This window comes from Scophthalmus maximus, chromosome 4 (assembly GCF_022379125.1).
Source record: "Scophthalmus maximus strain ysfricsl-2021 chromosome 4, ASM2237912v1, whole genome shotgun sequence".
NCBI lineage: Eukaryota > Metazoa > Chordata > Actinopteri > Pleuronectiformes > Scophthalmidae > Scophthalmus > Scophthalmus maximus.
In genome coordinates, this window is record NC_061518.1 from 1982501 (window position 1) to 2000602 (window position 18102).

At 45.3% G+C, this 18102-nt stretch overlaps 2 protein-coding genes across 3 annotated transcripts in view; one reads left to right on the top strand and one right to left on the bottom strand.

Annotated features, from left to right (window-relative positions):
* ero1a (endoplasmic reticulum oxidoreductase 1 alpha) overlaps positions 1-3191 on the bottom strand; it is a 9474-nt gene extending 6283 nt beyond the window's left edge. The window contains exons 1-5 of the mRNA XM_035629327.2: positions 2947-3191; positions 1739-1858; positions 1282-1365; positions 465-506; positions 182-261 (exon numbers count right to left, since the gene is read on the bottom strand). Of these exons, the coding sequence (XP_035485220.1) occupies positions 182-261; positions 465-506; positions 1282-1365; positions 1739-1858; positions 2947-3027 (407 nt within the window). The 5' untranslated portion in view covers positions 3028-3191. The remainder of the gene's footprint in view (positions 1-181; positions 262-464; positions 507-1281; positions 1366-1738; positions 1859-2946) is intronic.
* Positions 3192-5634: 2443 nt separating this feature from the next.
* samd4a (sterile alpha motif domain containing 4A) overlaps positions 5635-18102 on the top strand; it is a 51038-nt gene continuing 38570 nt past the window's right edge. For both annotated transcript variants that reach the window (XM_035629324.2, XM_035629325.2), the window contains exons 1-2: positions 5635-5824; positions 6832-7528. In XM_035629324.2, coding sequence (XP_035485217.2) covers positions 7333-7528 — 196 coding nt within the window. In that variant the 5' untranslated portion in view covers positions 5635-5824; positions 6832-7332. The remainder of the gene's footprint in view (positions 5825-6831; positions 7529-18102) is intronic.

Genomic DNA, 18102 nt, shown 5'->3' on the forward strand with positions numbered 1-18102 from the left:
CAATGAGGTTGCCCCTCCGTCAGGGAGACAGAGGCACCGTGAACGTACAGTACGACCTTCAGAGATCCTTCATTTCATTTGTGTCCAAATAAAATGATTTCCGTGCATTTATAATTATTATTATTATGTCTAATATCAGACGTCACAGTGAACTTACATCGTCTTGACCGAGACGACTCACCTCAGAGAGACGTCCACTGCTCCGAGATGCTGCGCTCGCTCACACTCGTCCAGCTGCTCCTCGTTCGCTTCTGCTGAATACTGCACACACACACACACACACACACACGCACACACGCACACACGCGCCAGTTCCATAATCATATCACACACTAAGGGAGAACCAGGTAATACAGGTCAAGAGAACATAAAGGACTTTCCCGAGGTAGTTTCTTTTGGCTTCCTATCTAATATGCATAAACATATTTGTTTTTTTGCATAATGTTTTTTAAAATGTGACTCACCTTGTTGTGCGACGGCGACCTGATCCCCTCTGGCACCTCGTTCTGCAAACAGACAGAGATTCAGTCTGATGTGAACAAAGCTGAGCGGTTTGTTTGCAGGAGTGTAGACTGTTTTGATTTCCGATTAAATATGAGATGTATTTCTTTATTATAATAATAATAATGATAAATTTCATTCATGGAGCACTTTCCATTGCTAAAAGCAAATGCAGTGCTTTAACCTATAACATTCTATATTTATTTCACTCTTATTCACTTCACTCATTTTTTTATGCTATTATTCAGAGATCTCTCATTATATTTTTGAGAATTATTATTTTAATGGAGGACTTTGACTCTGTCTGTGTGCATATTACAGTTGTATTTCGGTAGTTTAGTAACTTGGTCAGATGTCATGGATCAGCCTATCAACACCCTTGTTATTGTCACATGGTGGGGATGAGCCAATCAGTGATTTGGTTATGGACATGTGCTGGCGGCCATGTTGGATTTGTTATAGTGCAGTAAGTGGGATCCAGAGGTTTGTCTGAGGCCGAGAATCAGATAAGAATGATTTCGTTCATTGGTTCACCGACGCTTGCACATGCGTATTGTCACTTCTCCACGGAATTGAGTAACATCTCTCACATATGTTCATTGATTTTACACTTTTAAAGCATTTCAATGCTTCAAAGATCCATGAACGATTCCCCGAGGCAATCGGTGAAAATCTATCTCAGGGTTCAAGAAAGTAAATCAAAAATGAATAGTATTTTTTTCGTGTAATCCTGCTGCGAAACAGACAAACAAGCGAAGACGACGATGATGAAGAACTCACAGGAGAGCAGGTCTTCACCGCACAGTCCCTCAGACCACAGTGACCGCTGACCGTCCAGAACGGACACGGCTTGTTCAGGTTCACCTGCACAGGAACACACGGCTTCAGTGAGTGTGTGTGTGTGTGTGTGTGTGTGTGTGTGTGTGTGTGTGAGAGTGTGTGTGTGTGTGTGTGTGTGGGGGTGTGTGTGTGTGGGGGTGGGTGTGTGTGTGTGTGGGGGGGTGTGTGTGTGTGTGTTTGTGTGAGTGAGTGTGTCTGTGTTTGTGTGAGTGAGTGAGTGAGTGAGTGAGTGAGTGAGTGAGTGAGTGAGTGAGTGAGTGAGTGAGTGAGTGACTGACTGACTGACTGACTGACTGACTGACTGACTGACTGACTGACTGACTGACTGACTGACTGAGTGAGTGAGTGTGTGTGTGTGTGTGTGTGTGTGTGTGTGTGTGTGTGTGTGTCACGTCACCTTGTAGAACCTGAAGTAGTCCGACTCCAGAAGCGTTTGTAGTTTGGGGAACAGCCGGTCGTTGTTGAAGCCGTCGATCGTCTCCACATCGCAGGCGCAGTCGTCCAGGTCTCCGGTGACCTTGAATCATAGAAACATAAAAAACAAAAAATCATTTTATTCCCTATATGAGTCCACACTTGTCACGCTGGCGGGATGTTCTGGTCGGGCTCTCTCGACCTGCCACAGGCCCTTTCAGGATGAAGGTCCAGTGTGAGCTAACTGATGACATCATGCTGTTCCCGTGGGGTCGCGACCTCACTGTGTGAAGAGATGATGTGCGTTGTGTGTTTGTCGCCGTACAAATAAAACCGAAGTGGACTGAATCATCTCAGATGAAGGAACGCAGAAGACATTTGACATCTGTTTTCACAACCAGAGGAGTGATTCCACTTCCTCATTCATTCTCCTCCTCCCGCTGATCCTCTAGTGACAGTTCAATTATGAAATATCGACAGCGGCACGGTGGTGCAGTGGTCGGCACTGTCGCCTCACAGCAAGAAGGCGGTTCTTGGTTTGAATCCCAGTTCGGAACCGACCAACCAACCGGGAACTTTCTCTGTGGAGTTTGAACAGTCTACATTGTCCCTCGAAGGAGGGTACAGATAATGGACGGATGGATTAACAGATTCATAATCCACAGCTCAATAAAAATTGGCAAAGGGTCACTCCTCCTGCTCACTGAGCTCACTGACTTTGATGTTTTGCTTCACGGGCGTCGTCGCTGCTCATCAACTCTTGTCTCCAGCAGCGACAGACGGACGGACGAGCTGCGTTTACTGAAGTTACTGTACATCTGCTGCAGACTTCACATACAGACAAACAGTGGCTCCACAGTACGTAGGCCAACAGGAGGCAGTGAATCAGATGCCCAGAGGTCAGACGGTGTTGCTCTATGCGGACACACACTGTACAGTACACGTCACCGGAGCGTTCACAGGCAGGTCAAACAATGAATCGAGTTTAATATGATGATATACTTTATATATATTCATGTTTTTTGTCTCGCCCTAACCACCAAGCACCACTTGGGCTCCAGCTGATTTTTCTTATCCTCGTGTTTTTACAACAGTCTCCCTTAATTCAATCAACACTGAAGCAAATATATATAATGATAATAACATTACTGTACATCAGGGAATGTGAAATATGGCTCGGGAGTCGCTCACCTGACAGAAACACCTGCCCTCTGCACATCCGGTCACCAGCAGGAGGAGGAAGAGGAGGAGGAGGACCACCGGCACCTTCATCACCGAGTTAACACACACACACACACACACACACTCCGGGTGTGAACGACAGTATTCTGAACACCACACACACTGAGCTCGTCTGTCTACAGTAACAGTGAGAGGAAGAGGAGGAGGAGGAGGAGGAGGATATGAAGCTGCACTTCCTCGTCTTTGCTCATTTCCCCTCCTCTGTGCGTGTGATACGTGACAGCTCGATGCACGTGGGTCACGGTGACGCTCGATCATCGCCACGGCGAGCTGGTGAGAGTTCTTATAACTTATCACTTTTACCCGGAAACCTGCCGTTTGTTTTCTGTGTCCCACTGCTACACAGAGTACTTTTTTTGTTTTTGTTTGACTGTTTCGACAATAAAATATAATTCATTAGAATAATCTCACAGCAGGTTTATGTGTGTGATTGTTTTGTCTTTAATGTCGAGAACGTGATATTTAAATGTTTACGTGTTTTGTGTTTAGCGAGCTGGTGTAATAACACACATCGGCCACACGGCGGAGCGAGAGGACACGGTGTAGTCGTTATTGCAGTTAAAGGCACAGACTGCTCAAATTGAATTGAAATGATTTATTTATTATTTATTACTTAGGGATTTACACACAGGTAAGATTTATTTAAAAAAGGGTGACAAAAGTAATATTTAAAACCTGCAAGATCTATCTATCTATATAGCTATCCATCTGTCTATCTATCATCTACCTATCTATCTATCAATCTATCTATCTATCTATCTATCTATCTATTTATCTATTCATCTATCTCTCTGTCTGTCTGTCTGTCTGTCTGTCTGTCTGTCTGTCTATCTACAGTAGCTTCAATCTATCTATCTATCTGTCTGTCTATCTATCTATCTATCTATCTATCTATCTGTCTGTCTGTCTGTCTGTCTATCTATTTATCTATCTATCTATCTATCTATCTATCTATCTATCTATCTATCTATCTATCTATCTATCTATCTATCTATCTACCTACCTACCTACCTACCTACCTATCTATCTATCTATCTATCTGTCTGTCTGTCTGTCTGTCTATCTATTTATCTATCTATCTATCTATCTATCTATCTATCTATATTTCTATCTATTGCGTCAGAGGTTCCTGTCTCAGGGGCCCAGCCCCTCTGAAGGGTCACAGGTTGTGAGATGATGAGTAAGAAAGAAGAAAAACAAAGTTCCACTGAACAGAGCTATAATATTTTTAATTAAGGAACTTTTCCGCTAATCATGTAAAAACATTGGATCATTTTCAATTCTTTTTTTCCATTATCCGAGAAGTTTGGAGAGGAAATGTGTTCGAGAAATTATTTTTAAAAATCATTATGAGGGGAAACAAACCAAAGGATTAGATATTAATCGATGTGTCGTTTTTTTACCAACTGAAATCTGAATATGGAGCACAAGTAAGACATGAATGAATAATAATAATAATTAAATATGAAATAAATGTACTTAGAGATAGTTATGATATCTGTGACATGGAATATAAAAGTTGAAAATTGAAAAGAGGTGAGTGATGAACTCTGACCCTTTACCCCCCCCCCCCCCCCCCCCCTCTATTTTGGTGCTGCCTCGCGCTGCCAAGCCTCTGACGTCATGCTCCGCTGGTAATGATTAGCATGTGGAAACGAGCAGCGCGAGCCACTTTACGTCAAGGCGGAAGAAACGCCGCCGGAAGAGGGACTGGCTTTGCCTTCAGAATAAGAGAGCGCGGGTAAACTTGTTGCTGGGACGTTTGTACACAACAATAAACGGCAATAGAATGAAATTAGGTGAATGCATTGATTTTGCTTTTGGTATAACTATAACTATGCACAGTAAAAAAATAATAAACTTGTGTTGCTAGCTGCAAGAATCATTAAAACCACCCTGTGGAGGAAAGTGATTTACTCCTGTGGGCCTATTGTACTTAAATATCGTTTTTCAAGTGAATGTTGAAGTTTTTATGCTCATTAATAAAAATGTTGCAAATAAGGGTCAATATAATACTTTTCTCTTTGCTACATTTATTTTATAACTGTAACTTTTCAGATTCTGATTGAAAATACATGATAGAAACATCAAATACATTATCACATATTATCATAGGTAAGTTGACACAACTCTTTACTCATCCACCAGGTGGATGATATTAAAAAATCAAATCAAATAAACGTATCAATAATTATTCTAACCTAATCATTAGTTTGCTAGCTCTTATGATAATATCAATAGTCATAATAATAATATTTAATAACGTTGAACACTCTACACAGGATGGCCACAGGAAAAATTGATTACATTTAATTTTTTTTCTTTCTATTTACTGCTTTTTGTACGGAATTACTTAATAAATAAAACCTCATCCTTGCATTTTTTTTTTTTAATTTTCAAAACTTTACTTTGAGTGTCAAAAACTATATCATATACATTTTATATAAAGTTATTTTCTATTGTCGAATTTAACACTATAGTCGAAAGAATCGGTCATGATAATATGTACTGCTACTTCTACTTTTACTACTAATAATAATAATGTATTCATTTTCTAATATCTTGTCTCGCTCTGCACTTTTAATTTTTTTTTTAAATGGCACTTTTATTCTGAAACGTGCGGGCGGAAGTCGTCAGCCGCGTCGCGTCCTTTAGAGCCGGAGCACCGTGTGCCGCAGGGAGACGGAGAGGGAGAAGTTAGTCAAGATGGCAAACTCCTCCGCGCCGGAGTGAAGGGGCGCCGCTCCCCCCTCGACACAACTCACACGACCCGAGCCCGACGCCTCGCTCCCCGGACAAACCCCGACGATGCGAACCGCGCCAGGAGGTAAGAAGCCCCGCGGGCTGAGGCGCTAACCGTCCCCCCGTCGTGCGTCTCCCTCCCGGCCGATTCAAATATTCAAACTTTCTGGAGCTCTCTCCTTCTTCTTCTCCTCCTTCTTCTTCTCCTCCTTCTTCTCCTCCTTCTCCTCCTCCTCCTTCTTCCCTCTCTCAACTCACAACGTCCGCATCTCTGAGGAACAAAACGTTTTGATATTTCGCATAAAGAATCATAACTTCCACACGTTAGCATGTTGAGTCGGTGTTAGCCGTTGACGTGTAGCCGCTCGTGTGAGGCGCCGTCTGTGACTCTGCTCCTCGCCCGGTTCCCGGTCACAAACGGTGATATGAACTCATAATAGTATTTTAATAAACTGCTCACACACTCGTATATGTATTCATATATATAAATGTGTGTATGTATATATATATATATATCTATATAAATACCCGCCCTCCCGTCACTCTCCGTGTGTGCTGATGAGACAGAGTGACACTTTCAGACAGCGGGGCGACGCTCGGCCCTGAGGCCGGACTCTGCGGCTCCTGCTCCGGGTTCACTCCTCGCTGTTAGCCGCCTGGTCCCCGGTTCAAAAAAAAAAAAAATTTCTATGAGACAAACGTGTTTTTATCCATAACGGAGGGGAAGTCACTAGCAGCCCCCCTCCCCCGGCCCGTCTCGTCTCCCTCTCCCTCTTAGGAAAACCCCCGGGATGCAGCTCCAGCAGCGGCTGTATTTTTAGGGATGGGTGGATCCCAAAAAAAAAAAAAAAAAAGGAGAAATGTATTTATTTTCGTCTCGGCGGTGGTGAAATGCCCGCAAGCCCCATGCGCACAGGCGACGGCGAGGAGGCGACGACCGGGGGAAGGCTGCTGCTGCAGGGCTGCAGGGCTGCAGCAACAGGGGCTGTCGCCTCTCCTCCAGTGCACTGTAAAGAAAACAATCACATGCATGTGTTTAATATGTCGTCTCCCTCTTCTCCTTCTCCCCTGACGTGTAACATCATCGTGCAGGCGTAAGAGGGATTCCCTGAAGCGGACGGACGGAGGAAAATGCCAGTGACGCTGACGTGACACAAGCGTGTCGCTGGAAGAAAGCTGACTCATCAGATATCAATCGCATCCCCTGATGCCTTGCTAGAGGAGCAACCTCGCGAACCCCTCGACCTCCAGCTGCAGCTCCAGCGGAGGGGACGCTGCGGGAGAACCCTCCACCTGCAGGATTATATGTGTGTGGGGGCGAAACACATTGAAAGCTGATAATGACAACGCAAAGAATGGCAACGCAGCGCTTCAGCTGAACTCCACAATTCATCGTCCTCCTCCCTCCTCCTCCTCCTCCTCCACCCCGGCAACCAGGTGATACGAGCAGCATCCTCCTCGTAGTCAGTTTCCCCCCAAGCGCTAGTGTAAAGTTTTTTGGGGGGGAGGTCGCTCCCGGAGTCAGCTCATCACCACCACCACCACCAGAGTCCTCACGCCCGCCCGTTCGTCCGCCCGCCCGCCTCGCAGACCATGATGTTTCGCGACCAGGTGGGCGTCCTGGCCAGCTGGTTCAAGGGGTGGAACGAGTGCGAGCAGACGGTGGCTCTGCTGTCGCTGCTGAAGAGGGTGAGCCGGACGCAGGCCCGCTTCCTGCAGCTGTGTCTGGAGCACTCCCTCGCCGAGTGCACCGAGCTGCAGGTCCTGGAGGGAGAGGCCAACAACCCAGGTAAGGAGGACGCTCGACGGCCACGTACGTCGTCTGTGAAAGCGATTTTGGAGAAAGCTTGTTTCTCTCTTTGTTGTTGTTGTTGTTGATGTGTTCACCGCAGTGGTCGGGGCTCGAACCCGCAGCCTCGGGTATGGGAGACCGGCACACTTACCACTAGGCCAAAACCCCTGAGTCGTGGCGTTAGCGCTAGCACGTCTCTTAATGTGTCGGCGGAGTGATGTTTACAAAACGGCACACACCGTGAGGTGCGGCCTGCACCATTTTCATTGATTGTTTTCAATTTACAGAACCAGGGCTGAGCCGAAAAACCTGAGTTTTTTTTCTGGCGCACACACAGAACCAACAGCTAGCGGCCGTGAGAAAATATTCACTGAATTTTACCCCCAAAAAAGGGTCTTTTGGATCAAAATCCCCTACTGTCCCTTTAAAGACATGAGGAAGAGGCATTTACAGGCACAGACTGAGCAGAACCATTGGTTTCTCAGTCTACTCTCGTTATGAGGACAATGAATTATCATATTGGCAACTCTATTTGTATCCCTAATATATATTTTTTATATATATATATTTTTATTTTTTAACACATTTCCTGCTACTGGGAATTGGCAAAAGAAAATTGTTCCAGAAGAGACACACATCGTCAAATTCACGGATTAAAAAATCTTTACACTATCTTCTTAGTGTATTAATTATTTCATTGTTCAGTATTCAAGGGCGCGTTTTCGTCTCTGATCCTGGAACAAACGCACAAAACCAAAGCATTCCAAGGCAAGTTCCTGTACGAGACATTCCTGCATCAACAAGTGATAAAGAGCTGAATCACTGATTGTGTGTGAAATGGTGTAAAACTGTTGCGCTTGAACCGTTGCCAGTCACTGAAACGATTGTGGTACGGAGGTCGGGGTCGTGTATAGTGTCGGCTCAGCTGGCACAGTGTCTGGCTCCAGACGTCACTCACCCACCCACCCACCCACCCAGTCAGTCAGTCAGTCAGTGTGCCAGCCTATAGCAACACCCGGGTTTGGTATCGCGCCAAACTTAGGGCACCCGAGGGGGTGTGGGGGGGTCGGGGGGGGGTCGGGGTCGGGGGGGTGGGGGGGGGTTCTGTTGCATCAGACTGCAGCGTGGCCATGGAAACAAAAAAACCCTGGCAACTGACGGGGCTCATGAAAAACAGAATGTAGTGCTGCTGCTGCCGTGATGGAGAGCGGGCGTCTGTGTGTAACCCGTGGCAACATCTGCTCGCAGTAACACATCTTTCGCTGGCGAACGCTGTGACTTACAGAGGCGGCGGAGGAGGTACACTGCAGCTGGTGTTCACCCGTTTACAGTGTCTGCAGATAGAGAAGGCTAGACTCGGTTATTGTTTTTAATGTAAAACTGCAATATATATGAAAGTGTCCTGAAGTCGACTGGTTCATGCTGACGAAGACGGAAAGTGAGAAGACATGGACAGGTGTCGGATCACTTAACGTGCTAAAAGCAGCAATCAGTAGTCTCCAAATGTATCTCTAATATTTCTTGTCATAAACACTTAAAAAAAACCAAATCATATAATTATGGCCGTTTAGTGATTGATTACTTAATTCATCGCCAACTACTCTGGAAACCGATTAAGCGGTTCAATTCGATTTTATGGGGGGAAAAAAGTCAAACTTCTCTGATTTCATCTTAAATGTGAATATGCTTCTGGTTTCTTTGGTCCTCTGTGACAGTAAACTGAATATATTTGGTGTGTGAACAAAACAAAACTGACAGGATTGACTTTTTTCACCATTTCATGACATTTAATGAACCAAACAACTAATCGATTAATCGAGAAAATAATCGACAGATTAATCGATAAGGAAAATAAACGTTAGTTAAATGGACTGTATTTATATAGCGCTTTTCTAGTCATATAGACCACTCAAAGCACTTTAAAGGAAAGTCGGTTTCACATTCATACCCTGTCGGAAGAGCAATTAGGGTTAAGTGTCTTGCCCAAAGACCCAACGGCGTGTGGACTGGGGGAAGCTGGGATTAGGGCCGAACGATTAATCGCATTTGCGATTATATCGCGATATGATAAAACACGGGTCACGTGATACGCGAGCGAGTGGAGCGCTCTGTGAAAGAAGAAACAGCGGTCAAGCTGCCCTTTAACCTGCTGCGCAATGGCCACGAGCTCGACAGCGCAGCCAGAAAATGATTCAGCGGAGACTTTAGTGTCGAAGAGGAGCGCCACGTCGGTTGTGTGGAAGTTCTTTGGTTTTAAAAAGGAGGACGCTGCGCAGCGTCAGGTACCGTAGCAACTTCACGGGGCAACACCGCCGACCCGTGTCGGCGCTTGACACAGCGCCACCAGTAGTGACGAACACAGAACCACGCGAGAGTTGTTTGAGACTGTTACTCCGTATGGAAATGGCCCACGTGGCACCGTGAGCTGACGAACGCCACGACTGTTCCCTCGTTAAAGAGACAGGCTGCTAACAGAGAGAGCTCTCTCCACCTATCCTCTTCAACACATCTCGCTCTGTGTGTGCGCGCTGATTACAATTGAATATTGAATCGTAATATCTGTTATAATAATCGCGACTCGATATTTTCCCCAGGTGGCTCTGCCCTGGCCGGGATCGAACCGCCAACCTCGGGGTCGGTGGTCGAGCGAGTCTACCTCGAGAGCCACAGCCGCCCCCTCCTAGTTGCGGCCCTGGTTATCTTACAATAAGAACAATAAGTCAGCTTAAGCCTTTTAGGCGCTTCTATTGGGAAAGTGCTTAACGTATGACTACATCCATAATTATAGGATTTCGGGTTTGATTTTTGGACAGGTGTAAGTGTTTACGGCGAAGCATATCTGAGAGACACTTGGCGATTGTTGATCGCTGCTCTAGCGCATTGTGGGCGTGAAGCCTTTTTTTCACGTTGAGCGTTTTAGAACGTCCCTTGGAGCGCGGCGACTCTCTCTCCTCGTGCGAGTCAAACCGACTCCAGCTCGTGATCTTTGCGGCGACACTTGAGTCCCGCTCATGTTTCACTCATGTGAATCTCCATCTGGCGGCTCACGAAGCTCTGATTTACGGTTTTCGAGGTGGAAACGTGACGTTGAGGAAGCGTCAGTGGAGTCGTTGCGGTCGCTCGCGTTTAAAATATCGTCAGCGAGTCGACGATCCATTTGACTCGTCGTTGTGGCTGTGATTTGGTATTTTCGTGTTTGTAAAAGGCGCAGCAGCAAATCCTCGTTGTGACCAAGTGAAGCACAGATGTGTTTCCAGAAGAGGGAATATCTGTGGCTTTGTAGTTCAGTGCATGTCTGTTTCCAGATCTGCACATCCAGGTTGAATTTTTAAAGCCACACCCTCCGCTTTTTCTCGCACCTTCCCGTCGGCCGATTGAGCCGAGTAAGATGGAGTCAGGTCTGTTCCAGCGCCGCAGACTCAACGTCAGGACACATGCCGCTGGGAGGAAGGAGGGAGATTGAGGAGGTTCGTCTGGTTACGTGATCCCTCTGGTATGTTGTGGTAGCGCTTGTTCTGTGTGCTCATGTGCAAAGGGGGAAAAGGGCGGATTTATTTATTGGTTTCTTTGTGCGTGTGTTTTTTGACTGGGCTGATACTGCTCTCGTATTGATTATGGACCGTTTGCCAGTTTGTAATTATTTCTGACCGCAGCTATTTGAGGGGAATATTAGCTTTTTACTTCTTTAGTCTTTCTAGTTGACACATTTATGAAAAAAAGCCCAGTGGAAAACACAGAAGAGATGTTGTCGCTCAACTTTTCTTTAAAAAAGCTGCTGCAGTAAAAAACATTTGACCAGTTTGTTTTCTGTTTCAAACTCTCTCTTTCAAACATGTATGGACTCCTGTTTAAAACAAACCTCCCAGATTATTATTTTCAATATAAAAAAACTGCACAACATATTGTTGCTATAGAATATTGTTTATCCAGTTTCATTGAAATATTTGACACAAACACACACACACACACGTATATATATGGTTGTGTATATGTATACATACATATTTTTTACTGCACATACATACAAAACTGTACTTATTTGTCATATTTTTATCCAAACCACTGCACATATCAGCCTCTTTTTCACAAAACAATTACACTTTCACTCTTTTACAGTCTTTTGTTTCGTTATTTTCCATTTTTGTTGTATATTTGATATACTTTATAGTCCACCCTGATGCCTTTGACTCTTACTGCTGCTGTAACAAGGGAATTTCCCTCATCTTATCTAATCTTACCTTATATATATATAGAGTTGATTCCAAACCTCTCAGTTTTACCTCAACTTCGTACAGTCCCACCCCGTCACACCATCTGCCAGATGGAAAACTTAATCTGGTATCTGTCCACACTGTTGGAGATCTCAGTAAAGAGGGATTATTGTAGAGAGATATTTCATCTCCCTCTGATATGTTTGATATGAGGAGCTGGACAAATTGTTAAATAATTCAGTCAAAAATACCCAATTGCCTCGAGGGCACTACAGAGTTTGTTCCTCCAGAAAATAAAGTTTCACTTTTGCCACTAAAAAGGAAATGAGAAGATCTTGTTAAGTAGAAAAAATGAAGACACCCCATTCTAACAAACACAAGGCTATAGATTAAACCAGCTGACTGTTTTAAATCATACACATTACTTTGCTTCTAAATGAGATGAATCATTCAAAATGTCCAAGAGGATGCAGATCTGATTATTGTGAAATAGCCATGAACCCCTTCTCCTTCAATTTGTTAATGATGATGATGTAAACCACGTCACATTAGGAACAAAACCACAAATTGCTCAGACTCTCGAGCCCCTCGTGCACAATCATCCGTTTACCAACAGGCAAGTAGAAAGTTTCAGAGAGTGCGATGTGCGATGTGCTGCCGCCGCTGCAGAACGGAGGCAGTCGAAGGGTTAACGTGCAGCTGGAAGTTCTCGGGGCCCGAGTGGAAAAGCGCAACTATTTTGAAAGCGCTGTACAAATGAATGGAATCCTCAGTGACCTACTTCTGCGAGCGGGCTGAGAGGCGGCCTTGTTTTGGGACCCGGCGAGCGATTGCGACTTGAGATGCGATCGCAGTCGACCTTGGGGGTCACACCGCCGTCGCGCCCCCCCCCCCCCGAACGACGGGCCGAGGGCATCGCATAGGATTTGTTTTTTTATCTGAGTTGTTGTTTTGTTCGACTCGTGTGGTTTTACTCTTAAGCCTCGTCATTAGTTTTTTGATGGAGAAACCACAGTGAGAGTTAAAATCCCTCTCTCTCTCTCTTGTGACGTGTGGTGGGAGTTGTATTTGCCCCGCAGCGTTTTCAGTTGTGGTTATTATTGAGAAATGTAACTTCCTGCCCACTTCAGCAGAACAAAACGCCTTTTGAGACAAATCCCCACAAGGGACAAAATATCGGATCAAGTCGAGAGAGCGTGAATGAATCGCGAGTGAGAGTCCCATCTGAAGACACACACACACACACACACACACACACACACACACACACACACACACACACACACACACACACACACACACACACACACACACACACACACACACACACACACACACACACACACACACACACACTGGGTGTGGGGTTAGTGTAAAGGGGGGGTGGGGTTGCGATCGGACAGTGGGCCTGGTGTTCTGAATGACTAACTTCTTCTTGGTGTGGCGTTCTGCTGACCTGGCCCGCTCGGCCGTCTGAGTGGGAAGGCGGCAGGCGGGGGACTCGACGTGCACAAGCAGCTGTGTTGTAGAAAGTGGAGGTGACGGAGGGGGACGGGTGTCGCTCTGAAAAATCTTCACCACAGATACTTTCATTTTAAAGCTGGTTTGCGCAAAAATCCCAATTTAATCAAATGTATTTCAGCAAAAAGAAAATGACATTTACACACTTTTTTTTTTACACGCTCAAATCTATCCACCACAATCCTGTCCAGTGCAGATGTTAAAGAAGGCTCTGTAACGTTAGACGGACTTGCTGAGCGGGAGATGACAGTGGTCACACACTAACTATCTTTTTTATTCCATGCGCGTTTATCAAATATGTCATGTTGTCACATGATTAACTAGAGCACTTCTTCACCTGATCTCCTGCTCGAGGTTTGGACCGAGGGATAACGCCATCAGCTGACAGTCATCACAACGTCGGGCCCGTCAAATTAGTGTCAGAGTTAGTTGAACCCAGACGCCACTTTCCATCACAATCATAGACTTTAAACAAAATGGACAGAGTCACCGGGTCCGGGAAAATTAAGCCAATGCGGAAGTGTCCCCAGCCGGTATTGTCTAGAATGACCAGCAGGGGGCGACTCGACTGGTTGTAACTTTCGTAAAAAAAAATAATTCCTGAGGAGTTTATGGTTCAATCTGTAGTTTTGTAGTCTTCTTTAAAACAACATGATGTTCATTTAGTAAATTGTGGTCTTGTTTGGAGTCAAATAGACGATAAAGCACTGTATACATTGGAGCGTGATTGACAGCTGGTGATTGACAGCTGGTCAATCCAATTAGATTTGTTTTGTTGTTGCGGTACCTGAAACGTGTAAATGTAAAAAAAACACACAAAAAAGTTTGATTTACACCTGGAAGCAGCAGATCCCCACAAGTTCCTGAATTATTCAGACGGTGGGTTGTTGGGAAGGTGACGATTTGAAAGTTAGAAAAATCTAGGTCAAAGAATTACTAGAAAAAAACAAAACACTTTTCATAGAAGCTGCTGAGACGAGCTTTGTGTATATTTTAGAGACAGAGAGAGAAATCATACTTCTGTCTTCGTGTGTGTGTGTGTGTGTGTGTGTGTGTGTGTGTGAGATGAATGACGGGAAAGGGAAAGTGTGCGTTGTATAGTGGTTAGTATTACTCAGAGAATTCCCGATGCGCTCGCTCTCTCTCTGCCTAAACTAGGTCTGATGAAAACCTGGACTGGAAATCAGCATTCCTGGCCGAGGCGGTGAGCGGTTCCGGCGTTGGGGATACTGTCTAGGAATGCGGGCACGTCGGAGCACACTTTGAGTCAGGCGCTCCTGCGAGAGTTGAACGGGGGCTTTTCCAGTGAGGAGGGTGGAGGTGGTGGTGTGAGGGGAGGGGGGGCAGGCACAGTGGAAATGGAAAACTGATTCCACCTTCAGTGGAGCTAAGGTCTCCTGAGTACACCGCGGTATGGACGAGGGGAGGAGGAGGAGGAGGAGGAAGGGGTGGGGCGGAGAAGGGAAAAGATGAAGGCTCGGAGAATAGTGGTGCCATTTACACCACTTTAGTCATTCACCTCTTTCTCCTAAAGTTTCTTTCTCAATCTTCTGAATATTTGCTGAATCTTCAAACCGAGCTTGAATTTTGCCGCCGTCCCCGTCGACACTCACGAATGAAATAAGTTTCATGTAGGTGACCTCCATTTCTACCTGAGAAGAGTCAACCATGAAATGATAAAACACAACATTTGACCATCTATTGAAGACTTTGTGATTTTCTTCTCCTGGAAATGTCTGATTCTTAAAGCCGGAGTCAAAACACAGACTCAAACATAGACTTTAACTCATGTACTTGTCCTGCTCTGCCAAGGAAGTGTCTATAAATATTAGCTCCCGTCCAGATAAAAGTTTGAAGTGGAAGTGATCTGTTCTGATTTTTTTTTTTTCTTACTAAAATCTAACACTAACAAGCTCATTTGTCAACATCCTTTGTGACTTTTAAAAAAAGTTTTTTTTACAAACGCCTCATTGGCCGTCCTGTCAGAGAGAGAGAGAGAGAGAGAGAGAGAGCGAGCGACGGGGAGAGAAAAACGCTCGTCTCAGGATCGTGGCGCCAAACTATTTGATCGCACCCACGCATGAGCAAACAGTTTATTTCTGGAAGTTGACGGCGTGTTCTGTGAACTCGCACTGAACCTCAGGAATGGGGACAGACAACCTGCCAAAGCATCCAGAGGGGAAAATGAAATAAAGCTCGTCTTTTTCTCCGTCCGGCCTCCACAGCAAAGGTTGTGTGTGTGTGTGTGTGTGTGTGTGTGTGTGTGTGTGTGTGTGTGTGTGTGTGTGTGTGTGTGTGTGTGTGTGTGTGTGTGTGTGTGTGTGTGTGTGTGTGTGTGTGTGTGTGTGTGTGTGTGTGTGTGTGTGTGTGTGTGTGTGTGTGTGTGTGTGTGTGTGTGTGTGTGTGTGTGTGTGTGTGTGTGTGTGTGTGTGTGTGTGTGTGTGTGAGAGAGAAAAGCGAGGATGGACGGTCAGAGACTCGCAGCCAAAAGGACACTGCGCCGCTCGAAGCCTCGGACACGTCGGGCTCTCGGTATTATCTCCGCGAGAGGCGAATGAGGTGTCACTGATAGCGGGGATTACGCAATCAAGCGCCCCACAAATCCCGGAGGTTTAGTTTCTCGGCGAACCCTCCCGTGCATCTTTATGACTCTGATCCAGGCTTTGCCTTCCCCCAGCACGTTGGATTACTGTGTCATGTGTGTGTCTGTGTGTGTTTACACCCATGACTCCGAGCTAAAAGGCACAACCATCACCATCACCGGTTCAGATGGAGCAGCTACTGGCATGAAGCAGGGGCTTCTCAACAGAATGCACAGTGAATACATCTTCAGTTGTTGGATTACAGGGTTTTAATGGGAAACAATAATAATATTTTATAGTTTTTGTATTGTGGTTTGTCTTGTGGTGTTGTTCCGATATTATTTTTCTCTTCACGATACCGATTCAGAAAGCTGGCCTTGATCCGATACCAGTGCATTTAAAAGAAATAATAACTTGTATAACATATTTTAACAGCTGTTTGCTACTAACCCTGTATTGAAGTGCGATGCTAATTAAATCTATTTAAACTAAATAAATCTAGGAATAAATAACAACAAAACTGTTAACGTGCAGCCACGGTTTAGAAAAATACAATACATTTAGTCTGAGGGCGTTTTCACACATACCCAAGTGGCAGGTGCCAAAGGGGCCAAAAAAGATGGTCTCGGTCCGGATTACACTGAACTAATGTTTTGGTTCGTGAAAACTTTATTGTACGGAACGCACTTTTCGAACAATTGCATGAAGGCAGCTAAGAAACAGAACCAGAAAGAATAGATGATGACGGCAGGACGCAGGTTTGTTGTTTTAAGTTTTTGAGTGCGCTTGCAAAGTTGCAACGTGAAACCAAAACTAACCGGATCAAATGTAAACAATGTAACAAAAACACGGGAGTTGTCTCGGACCTCGGTCCGGACTTTCAAGTGTAAAAACGCCCTGAATCTTTCACAGTAACAATATGAGGCAACAATCCGGTTCACATCGCTGTTTCGCTTGTGGGCCTTTCCAACGTGAAATAGTGCCAAACTGTTTGCACTACTGCTGGCTAACCGCGACACCACCAGAAATCACGTTGTCTTCAGAAAAGAAAGTTGCAGTTTTCTCTGGGTGAAACCAGTATAATCTTTGGGGACGTGGTATCGGAATCGGCACATAGATTTGCGTACTCGTCAATTCTCGACGTGGCATTTTCAGACGAATTTCAGATCCTGGTATCGGTATCGGAACATCTCTGGTGTATTTGGTACGGCTACATCTGCTGCCATGGCTGCAAAAGGTCACTCTGTTTTTAAATAGAGTATATCAGTACTTTGTCGGTATTACTCTGACCTATCGAAACTATGTGCACAGGGAGGAACATTATAGTTCAACCACTCTGAGCCGAGTGTGGCGGCAAATCTGCAGCAATAAACACCTGTACGGTTGTTGGTTTGTTGGTTTGGCCCGGTCTCTGTCTTCAGTGAGGCCCGTTGACCGTTGTCGGGGTGACATCTGGACCCGTCTACTGCTGGCACGGAGCACAGTCTGTGATGCCTTTTGCAAATGAGTTGTTATTGCATGTTTGTTATAGCTATTTCCATTGACTTAATGCTCCACGACTCTTCATTCATCACTGGCCGGTGTCGCCAAACTCTACTGGGAGACATTAAAGATTGTTTAACTGGGCACACTTCCAAAACTTTTCAGGTGGAAGTAATTTAGATGCTGTGTTTACAAGACTGTGTTCCTACAGAGTGGATTTATTTATCTGTCATCGTGCAGCCAACCAAATCAAGTTTCATCTTAGCCAAATGCCTCGTGTATGTACAGTGTTACAGTGCGTTCACACCAAACGCGACGCCAAGACGCAAATTTCGCGTCACTCACTCCGCGGCGACTGGAGTCTCGGAGTCGAAATATTTGATGCGATGTGCGAGTTAGTGTTGAGATCCTCACAAAGTCACCGACGTCCACGTCCGCCAGAGAACGGGGAATTTCTTGGGTTGTGTTTTCTCGTGTAAACGCAACGGGAACAAGTGCTCACGTCTAAAAGAAAAGAAAGAAACAAATTTACAATTAAAATTGAACTGCAATTCAACCCGAGTCTGACTACAAATATAATGTTAAGTTGAAAACACCATCTAAATTTACAACTGGGAGATTCACGTGGAGGGTGAGAACAGGTGAGGGATACCAGCCTGTCTCATAGATGAGCAGTCAGTCCTGCCCTGACCAGACCAGACATACAGGCGTATAATGTTTCCCCATATAGTCCCCACCCTCCGCCCAGCCCTTCCCCATCCCCACCCCGCTCTCA